The 12,640-nt window shown below is 46.0% G+C and overlaps 1 protein-coding gene across 4 annotated transcripts in view; it reads right to left on the bottom strand.

Annotated features, from left to right (window-relative positions):
- CORO7 (coronin 7) overlaps positions 1-12,640 on the bottom strand; it is a 343,435-nt gene that overhangs the window by 55,942 nt on the left and 274,853 nt on the right. For all 4 annotated transcript variants that reach the window (XR_011022668.1, XR_011022669.1, XM_068244173.1 and 1 more), the window contains exons 18-22: positions 12,033-12,119; positions 6,807-6,949; positions 3,914-4,015; positions 2,112-2,197; positions 1,875-2,016 (exon numbers count right to left, since the gene is read on the bottom strand). Coding sequence is in view for 2 of the 4 variants with exons in the window: in XM_068244173.1 (XP_068100274.1) it covers positions 1,875-2,016; positions 2,112-2,197; positions 3,914-4,015; positions 6,807-6,949; positions 12,033-12,119 (560 nt within the window). In the remaining 2 variants the exon portion in view is untranslated. The remainder of the gene's footprint in view (positions 1-1,874; positions 2,017-2,111; positions 2,198-3,913; positions 4,016-6,806; positions 6,950-12,032; positions 12,120-12,640) is intronic.

Below are 12,640 nucleotides of genomic sequence, written 5' to 3'. Positions count from 1 at the left end.
ACGGCTGGGGTGGCAGGGATGGAGGGGCGCACTTTGGTGTCTCAGCCTTGGGTGCTGGAGGACCTTGTCCCGGCTCTGCATACAGCTCATGAAAACCCAAAATTCCTATCTCAAAAAATTAGCATATTTCATCCGACCAATAAAAGAAAAGTGTTTTTAAAACAAAAAAAGTCAACCTTCAAATAATTATGTTCAGTTATGCACTTAATACTTGGTCGGGAATCCTTTTGCAGAAATGACTGCTTCAATGACTGCGTGGCATTGAGGCAATCAGCCTGTGGCACTGCTTAGGTGTTATGGAGGCCCAGGATGCTTCGATAGCGGCCTTAAGCTCATCCAGAGTGTTGGGTCTTGCGTCTCTCAACTTTCTGTTCATAATATCCCACAGATTCTCTATGGGGTTCAGGTCAGGAGAGTTGGCAGGCCAATTGAGCACGGTAATACCATAGTCAGTAAACCATTTACCAGTGGTTTTGGCACTGTGAGCAGGTGCCAGGTCGTGCTGAAAAATGAAATCTTCATCTCCATAAAGCTTTTCAGCAGATTAAAGCATGAAGTGCTCCATAATCTCCTGATAGCTAGCTGCATTGACCCTGCCCTTGATAAAACACAGTGGACCAACACCAGCAGCTGACATGGCACCCCAGACCATCACGGACTGTGGGTACTTGACACTGGACTTCAGGCATTTTGGCATTTCCCTCTTTCCAGTCTTCCTCCAGACTCTGGCACCTTGATTTCCGAATGACATGCAAAAGTTGCTTTCATCCGAAAAAAGTACTTTGGACCACTGAGCAACAGTCCAGTGCTGCATCTCTGTAGCCCAGGTCAGGCACTTCTGCCGCTGTTTCTGGTTCAAAAGTGGCTTGACCTGGGGAATGCGGCACCTGTAGCCCATTTCCTGCACACGCCTGTACACGGTGGCTCTGGATGTTTCTACTCCAGACTCAATCGGTCCTTCTCCACAATCTTCCTCAGGGTATGGTCACGTTGTGCAGCGTTTTCTGCCACACTTTTTCCTTCCCACTGAGGTGCCTTGATACAGCACTCTGGGAACAGCCTATTCGTTCAGAAATTTCTTTCTGTTTCTTACCCTCTTGCTTGAGGGTGTCAATGATGGCCTTCTGGACAGCAGTAAGGTTGGCAGTCTTACCCATGATTGCGGTTTTGAGTAATGAACCAGGCTGGGAGTTTTTAAAAGCCTCGGGAATCTTTTGCAGGTGTTTAGAGTTAATTAGTTGATTCAGATGATTAGGTTAATAGCTCGTTTAGAGAACCTTTTCATGATATGCTCATTTTTTGAGACAGGAATTTGGGGTTTTTATGAGCTGTATGCCAAAATCATCAATATTAAAACAATAACAGGCTTGAACTACTTCAGTTGTGTGTAATGAATCTAAAGTATATGAAAGTCTAATGTTTATCAGTACATTACAGAAAATAATGAACTTTATCACAATATGCTAATTTTTTGAGAAGGACCTGTATAACTGTGCTACACGTGGTACAATTTGGTGATGCTGGTTCATATAATTGTACTGCACGTGGTATAATTTGGAAGGAAGTAAACTGGTTAGCCAACACTAGTGGTAGTAACTGACCTATGACTATAGATGTGTGTATCTATGCAGGTCTTCCTGATAAAGTACACAAAGTGACACTGCTGACTGCTGAAATGGTGCCAGACTGTCATTTTCTTCATATGCGCAATATTTTGCAAACAAATCAGCTGTAGTTTCAGTAGCACGTCATACCCGAGCCCAGGGGATTCCTTACAGCACTTACCTTCGGAGCAAAGGAGAAAGGATCGCTACAACCACCGCTGTAAATGCCGAAGGAGCAGGAATCTTGCCTTGGTGTAGCGGAGCACTTACCTTCCCAGTAAGCAGCAGCAGGCCGGTGTCCGGGTCATAGTGCGGAATGAGTGTGGAAGGGGAGACATCAAGGCCGATGGTGGTGACAGGGCCCTGTGACAGGTCCTCTGTACTGTGCAGGGACAGCTGACGCTCACTTCGGCTGATACATGAGAAGATAGCAAAGGTCACACAAAGGATGCTTGGATGAAACCCCCCAAACACTGATAGGAACTGAAAGATTACGGAAGGCCTCACCTGTCAAATCCTGACACCAGGAGATATTTACCGTCACACACCCAGAGGATACGGGCTCCCCGGGCTCCTTCCGGACCTGGACCCTCCTGTGACAAAGCCAGAGAACCATCATTCACATAATGCAATGAGGCTCATTCATACAGACAGGACAGAGCATCTAGGTTACCAGTAGCAACATTACTTCTGTCACATTCCTCCAATCCATCCTGGATTCTGCTCAACTCATGCAAATCTCCCATCACTTCTGCGACCCTGCGCTTTTTACGAATCCCTCCGCTGGTTTTCCCACTTTGCTATATTTGGCTCGAGAGCCCATAAACGCTAAGCTTATATGTCTATAAACCTATATATCTATGTGTGTCCAAGCGCTAAGCCTATATGTCTAAAGCCATATGGGAAAGAGAGGGGCCACTAGACACTAGGGAACTGTACAGGGGAAGGAGGAAGGCTACTAAACACCAGGGAACTGTACAGGGGAAGGAGGAAGGCCACTAAACACCGGTGAACTGTGTAGGTGAGGGAGGGAGCCACTAGACACCATGAACCTGTATAGGGAAGGGAGCAACTAGACACCAGGGAACTGTATAGTGGAGGGAGGGGGACATTAGACATGAAAGAACTGTATAGGGGAGGGCGGGGCTACTAGACACCAGGGAACTGTATAGGGTTGGGAGGGGCCACTAGACACCAGGGAACTGTATGGGGAGGGAGGGGGCCACTAGACATGAGGGAACTGTATAGGGCAGGTGGGAGGGGGGGCAACTAGACACCAGGGAACTGTATAGGGGAGGCCGGGGCCCACTAGACATGAGGAAACTGTATAGAGGAGGGAGGGGGGCAACTAGACACCAGGGAACTGTATAGTGTTGGGAGGGGGCCACTAGACACCAGGGAACTGTATAGGGGAAGGAGGAGGCATTAGACACCAGGGAACTGTATAGGGTTGGGAGGGGGCCACTAGACACCAGGGAACTGTATAGGGGAAGGAGGAGGCATTAGACACCGGGGAAATGTATAGGGGAGGGAGGAGGCATTAGAGATCAGGGAACTGTATAGGGGAGGGAGTGGGGACCACGACACACCAGGGAACTAAATAAGGGAGGGAGGTGGCCACTACGTCATTTTGAATTGTGATTTTTCTTCCATTTTTATGTATGAGATGTATTCCTCCCTGTCCCTCTCCTCGTGTATGTGCCCACCATAGTAATTTTCCTTGTGATGCCACTTATTATTGTTAACAAAACCATACGTCTGTATTTTAAATGATAATCCAAAGGGTCTGACAGGCAAGTTTTTTTTCACTATGCATATACTATATATGTGGTTGTGTTACCCAGCCACGTTTGTATATTATCCTGTATAACGCCACAGAGAATGATACTGCAACGCAAACTATTATTTATACAACTATTCCGGAAGCCTTTTTCTATTGGACCGACTAACCAAGCAGTGGGATGGACATCTTCTCAGCCTGGTCATATCTTCAGCTGCTTCAAGACAGGACAAGAGACAGAATATTTATATCATGCTTTTCTCCTGGCAGACTCAAAGCACCAGAGCTGCAGCCACTAAGGCGTGCTCTATGGGCAGTAGAAGTGTTAGGGAGTCTTGCCCAAGGTCTCCTACTGAATAGGTACTAACTTACTGAAACAGGAAGAGATGTGATTTGAACCCAGGTCTCCTGTGTCCGAGACAGAGCCCTCAACCAGGACACTATCCAGCCATGTCTGTGTTGCACATGGGGTACAGAGTTTCTTCGGTTACAGCACTAGAAATTGTATTGTGGAATACGTTGGACTTACCTGCCTCGGCTGGTTGGAGACCCGAGGCTCGTATATCCGGATACAGTCTTTGCAGCAAGTCGCTAAATATTTGCCGTCTGGACTCCAGGCGAGAGAGAATATCTGCAAAGGAGGACAAAAGGCTCATCAGCTCACTAACTCTGGACAAGAAGTGCCTAATGTACAATTCAAACTTCATGCAGGATCCCAGACAAATATTACACATGCACCTCTATCCTCCATACATGGTATACACTGCTACGCATGCGTACAATAATTGCTACACGGCACACAGATCATGCACCACAGCCAGCGGCAGGTAAAGGTAGCCATACACCAGGCGATGATGGGCAGATTCAACCAAGAGACCAATCTCTGATCGAATCGGATTAGAGAGAGGTCTGTCGGCTTCCCATACACCACAGGCCGATTCTCTATCAATTTCAGCATGAAATCTCTTGGTGATTGGCTGCGCCCGCCGCCTCGCCGCTGTTCCCCCAGTGTATAGATGTATGTGTGCATTTATACCTGTTCTGTGTCGCAGTGCCTGTCCGCCTTCCAAATTCGCCGTTCTTCCATCAGCCCTATACACGCGTGTATACAGCTAATGTAAAAGCGGCATATTCGGAAGATGGACGAGAATGGCGACACAGGGCAGGTAATGTATAAATGTACACGTACATTTATACACTGGAGAAACAGTGCAGGGGGTTTTGTCGCTCAGCCCGATATCCCTCGCTGTCACTGCCGCGCACCCGATCGACTGCGACGGCCTGACATTTTGCAGCATGTCTGATCGACATGCTCGGCCTGAAATTGGTCGCATTGTCGATCAGGCATGGACTTGGCGGCACCAATTTTCATCCAGTTCGATAATAATTAAAAAATCTGATGGCCGATCATTCGCCTAGTCAACAGATGTATGGCCACCTTTTATATTGCCTTCTGTTTAGGATGTCTGATAAAGGGGCCCATACACCTAACGATTTTACCGCCGATATACAGCAGATTCGATCACTGTTATCGAATCTGCTGTGAAATCGTTGCGCAAACGCTGACAGAACGATCGATTTCCATCCGAAATCGATCGTTCCCGTCGATCCGTCCGTGCGGAAGATTTCCCTCGATCGCCGGCGGGTTGGGAGTGCGTCGTTAGCGGCGTTCAAATGCCCGACGACCGACGCTAGTGACAATACATTACCGGCTCGGCCGGCGCGTGTCCCTGCTGCTCCTTCTCCGCTGGGTTCCGGCAGCTTCACTTCTTCCTGTCTGGACAGGAAGTTTAACAGTAGAGCACCCTCTACTGTTTAAACTTTCCCGGCAGGAAGTTCAGTGAAGCTGGAGCCCAGCAGAGAAGAAGACAGCGGAGACCAGGGGACACACGCCGGCCGGATCAGGTATTGCATGCGGGGGGAGGGCGCTGCGGCAGCTCCACAGATTGTGATCGGTTTCATGCTGAAATCGATTCATAATCTGTTTGCAGTAAAGGCAGCCATACAATCCCTCTCTGATCAGATTCGATCAGAGAGGGATCTATCTGTTGGTCGATCTGATGGCAAATTGACCAGTGTATGGCCACCTTAAGAGATGCTCTCCCTGGGCTGTTGGTTTATTATCTGAAACATTCTGACCATTTCTGCCTGCAAACCATCTATTCCAAAACAGGAAAGGAAAGGCCTGGTACAGAAAGCAAGGCCAACACTCCAGGGAGTGCCCAAAACAGAGATGGATGAAGATGTAATGGGGCCCTAGGTAAGGTAGTAGATTTGGCGCCCCCTTGTGGTCCTTTAGGTAAACTGAAATGGAGAGAGGTCAAAGAAGGTGGCAGGTGGGCCCTTGACACCCACTAGGCCCCAAGCAACTGCCTAGGTTGCCTGGTGGATGATCCTACTCTGCCTACAACTGCACATTGCTGTATGCTGAGTGTCCATCCCAGCCTGCATATCAATCTAGGGAAGCCAGCATTTCTGTGGAGGCTTATGGTTGATTTTTATTGGAGAAAAAATCCCCCTCTAAGGAAAAGAGAACATATGGGGGAAAAAAAAGAAAACATCACCATCTATGGTAATAAAGCACACCTGAAGCGAGAGGGCTATGGAGGCTGACATATTTCCTTTTAACCACTTGACGACCACAGTGTTAACCCCCCCTAACGACCAGCCTGTTTTTAGCTCAGCTGGGTAGTGCAGTTTCTTCAGCCTCCTGCACAGCCCAGCTATGGAGCCCAGCGATCCGACTCACCTCTTTTTTTTGTCCCTAAGGGGACATGCCGCCGGAGGGGTCTGATCTCTGTGGCCGTTGTTTGTTTGTGAACTGGCAGAGAACGATCGCGCATGCACACGGCCGTTCCCTGCCAAACTGCAGCTCCAGGACCTGACGCCAATTGGCGTTAGGCGGTCCTGGGGCTGTTGCCGCGGTCACGCCCATTGGCGTGAGGCGGTCTTAAAGTAGTTAAAAAACACCAGTTGCCTGTCAGCCCTGCTGATCTCTTTGGCTGCAGTAGTGTCTGAATCACACACCTAAAACAAGCATGCAGCTAATCCAGTCAGAAACATCTAATCTTGCTTGTTCAGGGTATATGGCTAAAAGTGTTGAAGGTAGAGGATCAGCCGGACTGCCAAGAAACTAGTATTGTTTAAAAGGTAATAAATATAGTGGCCTCCACATATGCTTCTCAGTTCAGGTGTCCTTCAAAGACGTCAGTGTTATAACAACAAGAGTCAAATTAATCCATTTACATAAATCAGCCCTAGTGTTTGCATGTGTGTCCCCGTAAAACTGTGAGTTGGACGTTAGAGTGAAAACAGAAAGCCTGACGGGAATACTTGTATGAATGTTATTAGACTGTGGCATGAATTATTCAGTGTAAGATGACCAAATGCATAATAATAATAACAATAATGATGATGGTCACCTGATCCTTGTGCCCCTCTAGGGTGAGAACATTCTTCTTGGTCCTCAGGTTCCACACACGCACCGTCATGTCATAAGAAGAAGAGACGAGAATATCTGAGGCACAGGGATGGAATCTCACTGTGTAGATCCGCTCGTTATGACCTGCGGTACAAAGAGATACTGAAGCAACATATACCTTACAACAGATGGAAATCTAAGAACTAGCCCTCCGTGCCCTGATGTCCCCCCCATAGTCAGCGTGACCTCCCTCCACATCAGGTCCGCGCTCCTCTGTTATGAGCGGCTGTGCAGTAGCTACACGAGATCAGCATACGTGGTAGCATAGAGCAACTCATCCACCAGCAGCTCCGGCTTACTGCACATGTACAGTCATGCTGAGGAAGAGGCGTTGCGTGGCCCTGATATGATACCTTGTCGCCAATCTTCAGGGGGGGCCGTGCTCAGCGACGGGGGACATCAGAGCTGAGGGAAGCCTCAATCGGATCCTGAGGCTTCCCTCTGTAGGTAAATGCCTAATTTTGTAACCGAGCTTTGGCTCACGTACACTTTAATTCCAGTTGTTTGGCTGTCCTGCTGATCTCTTTGGCTGCAGTAGTGTCTGAATCACACACCTGAAACAAGCATGCAGCTAATCTTGTCAGACTTCAATCAGAAACAACTGATCTCCACGCTTGTTCAGGGTCTATGGCTAATATAAAGGCTCAAACACACGTCCAACGATCTGTCCAGCTATCATTCAAGCTTGTCTGTTGGAAAATAAGTTGGGCGTGTGTACGGCTGGCAAACAACCAGATGACCGATAACAGGTGGTTTGGCAGATCCAACTAGTGGATCAACCTGCCCAATTAACAAGCAGGTTGGAACGTGTCTTTTGAACGCAGACATGTTGGGAAGTTTGTCATTTAGCTAACCAACATCAATCGAGTCAGCACCGCCAAAAGTATTCAATAGCTCTTTATTGCTTTAAAAGCAGCATGATGTAAACTGCTGTTACAGCAATTTACATCATGCTGCTTTTAAAGCAATAAAGAGCTATTTAATACTATTGGCGGTGCTGACTCGATTGATGTTAGTTTGCTGAAGTGTCAAAGAGTCATAGCACGCCGAATATTCCTCTCCTGGGTGCTTGCTTCACACCGTAGTTTGTCATTTAGCTTGCATAGTATTTAAGTGAGTTGATTGTTTAGTTGGTTGGCATGTGTTTACCTATTGGTCAGGTAAACAACTTGTTGCGTGTTTGGTCATGTTGTGCGGTTGGTTGTGCATTAAGTTGTATGTGTGTATGAGCCTTTAGAGGCAGAGGCTCAGCAGGACAGCCAGGCAATCTGCATTGTTTTAAAATACATAAATATGTCAGCCTCCATATTCTTCTTAGGTCAGGCTTGCATTAAATCAAAAGGTTTTGAGTAAGGCCCAGTTCACATTGGCGTTTCGAGCCAAAAAGGATCCAGTGAGCGGATCCGGTCTCCGCTTCACCGGATCCGGATGGCTCAGTCTGTGGCTCGGTTCACATAGTGAAACCGGATCTGATAAATGATTGATCGGATCAGTTTTCACTCAGCAAATACATACCTAATCTTCCGCAGCGGCCGGCGGTAGAGGCTTCCTCCTCTTCCGCTGTGGTTACACAGTGCGTCATGTAGTCACATGACGCGTCATGTAGTCACATGATGCGGAAGAACACGGAAGCCTCTACCGCCGGCTGCTACCGAAGATTTGGTATGTATAAACCCTCCCCTTGCCGACCCGCCCGGCTGCTGCACCCTCCACTCACGTCGCTAGATTCGCCTTGTCGCATGCCCCCATCCCCCGTGGAACGGTCCGTTTCTTCACTAGTGTGAAGAAATGTTCCGTTTCCCATTGCCTCCAATGCTGCAGCAGTTTTTGTCCGGATCCATTCCGCTGGGCAGAACGGTCCAGAAAATTAGGGCTTGCAGCAATTTTTCGATCCGCGGACCGGAACAAACGGAACGTATCCGTACCAACGGACGCATGTGACTGGATCCATAGCTTAACATTGGATCCATTCACATCTGTTCCGTTTGTACAGTATACGTTCCGGGTTCCGATCCGCAAAAAAACGCTAATGTGAACCGGGCCTAAGCGTGGTTCCATTTATTGGCCAACTCAACAGACGGAAAATGCAAACTTTCAAAATGCTGTCAGCACCACGGAATATGTTGGAGCTTTATACATTAATAATAATAATAATAGTGATTTCTCCTTCAGGCTAGGAAAAAAAACTGTGCTGTACAACTCTGGTCTTGACAAGTTACTCTGCAGGCCTCACACAGGGGGGCAGCACTGGTCATAGATATCTGCTCTGAGCAAACTGCATTTTCCTGGTAATAAGCTGTCTTTTGTGCTCAAAGTGAAACTATTCCCTATATATTTACTTTAGAAGGTGTGTAAAATACCTGTGTGGGGTCATTCAGTCAATAAGGTAACCGGGCTGCTCATGCAGGTCTTGGGGCATTCCACAGCCTCTCTGCTGACACTCAGCGATTACAAGTATGGCTATGCAACACAGAAGTTTGCCTTGTAAAAACAGAAGGTATTTGCGATTATTCAGGTTGGAGTGACCATATGAGGTGACCCCCAATGCATCACTGCTGAATATGCAAATTATCCCTTTGTCACCCCTGCTAGCTAGCCACACCTCCAGAACCACTGGGATGCAACAATGTGTCTGCTTGTTAATATTACAGAGACAAACTAATCCAACATGCAAACTTCTGTCTTGCATAACATTTTAGTAAGGATGCTTTTTGGTCTTTTTCAGCCCCCTTACACACTACTAGGAGTTCACCATGTATTGCTGTAGCAGAGTTCTGGGCTCTATATGTATCGTGTGGAGCTAGTGTTGCCTGCAGTGTCTGCCCCCCGATCCTCTCCATTCCTGCAACAATCAGGGCTGTGGAGTTGGAGTTGAGGAGTCGGGGCAAGTTTTGGGTACTTGGAGTCGGAGTCGGGAGAAAATGCAGAGACTCCGACTCCTAATGAATTTAAACTGTGATTAAAATAGAAAATATGATAAAATGTTCTATTTCTCAGATAATAGTCATCAAATAATTTATATATACAGTAATAGCTGTGCTTAGTCCACAAAAATGAAATAAACCAATCAAAAAATAGTTACTTGTGCTGCTTCAATAAAGCAGTCCCCGTATTTTTTAAAGTCAGATAAGATATACATATCTGATTGTGACTGTATATATCATGTGTACACAGGAATCTTATATTTGGGGGGGGGGGGGGTCTCTCCCGCTGTCCTGTTATGACCCCCCAGTGCCCCAGGCGGCTGGGGGCTCAGATGTGCAAAAACAATGATCGAGGCCCTAGCCGGCGGATGCGGTGTGTGGGATAATATTGTCCCTCCCTCCCCTCCCTCCGAATGCAGGTTTATACAAAAAATAATAAATATATATATATATATATATATATAATGTATGATTGACTAAGGGTGTGTCAGGGTGGTGTGGTTGGGGGTGTGGCCTAAGTGTCCCGCTTTCTCATTAGCAAATGTTGGGAGGTATATATATATTTTATATATATATATATATATATATATATATATATATATATATATATATATATATATATATATATATATATATATATATATACTAAATAACATCTAAATAACATCTATGCTGTAACAATAAAGCCTGATGTGTAGTTGTGTCACTAATAGAGATGGTCAATGAGATGGAAATAATTCTGCATTGATGCTGATTTATGCAAATGTATGCACTCTCTTTGCTCATGAAATCAAATACTTTGATATGTTGTTAAAATTTGGTTTGGTGACTACGAATTAAAGGGTACCTGAGATGGATGAAAAGAAAAGTTTTATACATACCTGGGGCTTCCTCCAGCCCCCTTCAGATTAATTAGTCCCTCGCTGTCCTCCTCCACCACCTGGATCTTCTGCTATGAGTCCTGGTAATTCAGCCAGTCAGCGCTGTCCGGCCGCATGCCGCTCCTACAGCTAGGAACATTCTGCACCTGCGCAATAGTGCTGCACAGGTGTAGTACGCTCCTGGCGGCGGAGTGTGTGCATGCGCACTATGCCAGACTGGCTCAAGTACCTGGACCCATAGCAGAAGATCCAGGTGTTGGAGGAGGACAGTGAGGGACTGATTAGCCTGAAGGCGGCTGGAGGAAGCCCCAGGTATGTATAAAACTTTAATTTCATCTGTCTCATGTTTACTTTGTTACACAGTAGTACTATACTCTACATATGCACTCCCCACAGAGCTGCAGGGAATCCACTGAGAATGCTGTGCACATTGAACACAGAGGTGTTGTCTGTTACCCATAAACCTGGTTCAGATTGTGCATGAAGAATGTGTAATAGAGGAAGAATAGCCTCATTCTCCTGCAGAGTACCTGCACATCACTCTTATGGTGGCCATACACTGTACAATTTTTTCATACAATCTTACCATTTCTATGTAGTTTAAGGGTAAATTAAGTGAATATACTGAAAGGATAATTTAGGTAGTTCCCTTATATTACATAGAAATGGTAAGATTGTACGAAAAAATTGTACCATGTATGGCCATCAAAACATGCACCCACAGTTACATTGCCTAGGGCAGTGATCTGCAAACTTGGCTCTCCAGCTGTTAAGGAACTACAAGTCCCACAATGCACTTGTCTTTATGAATCACGACTGTGGCTGTCAGACTCCTGCAATGCATTGTGGGACGTGTAGTTCCTTAACAGCTGGAGAGCCAAGTTTGCAGATCACTGGGCCTGATCCATGTTCAGATTGTGCATGAAGAATGTGTAACAGAGGAAGAATCCCCTCATTCCCCTGCAGAGTACCTGCACATCACTCTTACATGTACCCACAGTCACATTGTCTAGGGCCTGATAGATGTTCTTTGCTCCTTTCTTCAACAAGTACTCTTACCAAGGACTAGTTTTAGTCTATGACTAAAAGTATTAGAGGCAGAAGATCAGCCGGCTAGCCAGGTAACTGGTATTGTTTAAAAGGGAATAAATATGGCAGCCTCCATATCCCTCTGACTTCAGTTGTATTTTACAATTCCTAAGCGTTGGCAGTTAAGAGATGCATTTCATGTTACATACTTTCAATCAACAAAATTGTAATATGCAAATTAGAGGAGTCGGAGGAATCCTAAACTGAGGAGTCGGAGTCTGTGGATTTTTGTACCGACTCCACAGCCCTGGCAACAATGTCATAATTTCTTACCAATAAGCACTGAGTGGGGGTCCGTCACAGTCTCTTTAAGGCCTCCCTCTGGAATTATCCAAACTTTTATTCTCCCATCTTCTCCACCTTACATTCAGATTAAAAAGACATTAAAGCAAATATTTTGTACATAGTCGCTTATATGTAACAAAAACAAAGGCTATCATTCATAAAAGGCTGTCCGGTAAAAACAATCTGGTCAGGAAAATACTGCATTTGGTATTTTAGACTTTTGTATGCTAATTCATGAACATTTTCACAGCTGCGATAGAAGCGTGGTGTTTTACCGAAGCCTAACTGTCGGTAACATGAGAAAAGTGTTTTGTTACATTCCTGTTCTCCTTGCAGAGACAGCATTGCAATTAAAGAGGCATCCCCAACGTCCCTTTAGATGTGCATGTTTTGTTATACTGCCTCTGCTTGCCCTGAATCTGCTCTGTATATGTCTATTAGTCTTAACAATCTATTTAATTGCCACAGCGTATAAGAACTTCAAGAAACTTTATACATGGCAGACTTTCTGATGTGAAATACACATCTTAAAAGCAGGAACCCAAGAGATTAAACACACAAACTAAGGTATTCAGGGGAAGCCTTGTTTGTTCGCT

This window comes from Hyperolius riggenbachi, chromosome 7, assembly GCF_040937935.1.
Source record: "Hyperolius riggenbachi isolate aHypRig1 chromosome 7, aHypRig1.pri, whole genome shotgun sequence".
Lineage (NCBI taxonomy): Eukaryota > Metazoa > Chordata > Amphibia > Anura > Hyperoliidae > Hyperolius > Hyperolius riggenbachi.
This window is presented reverse-complemented; position numbering and strand designations above follow the sequence as displayed.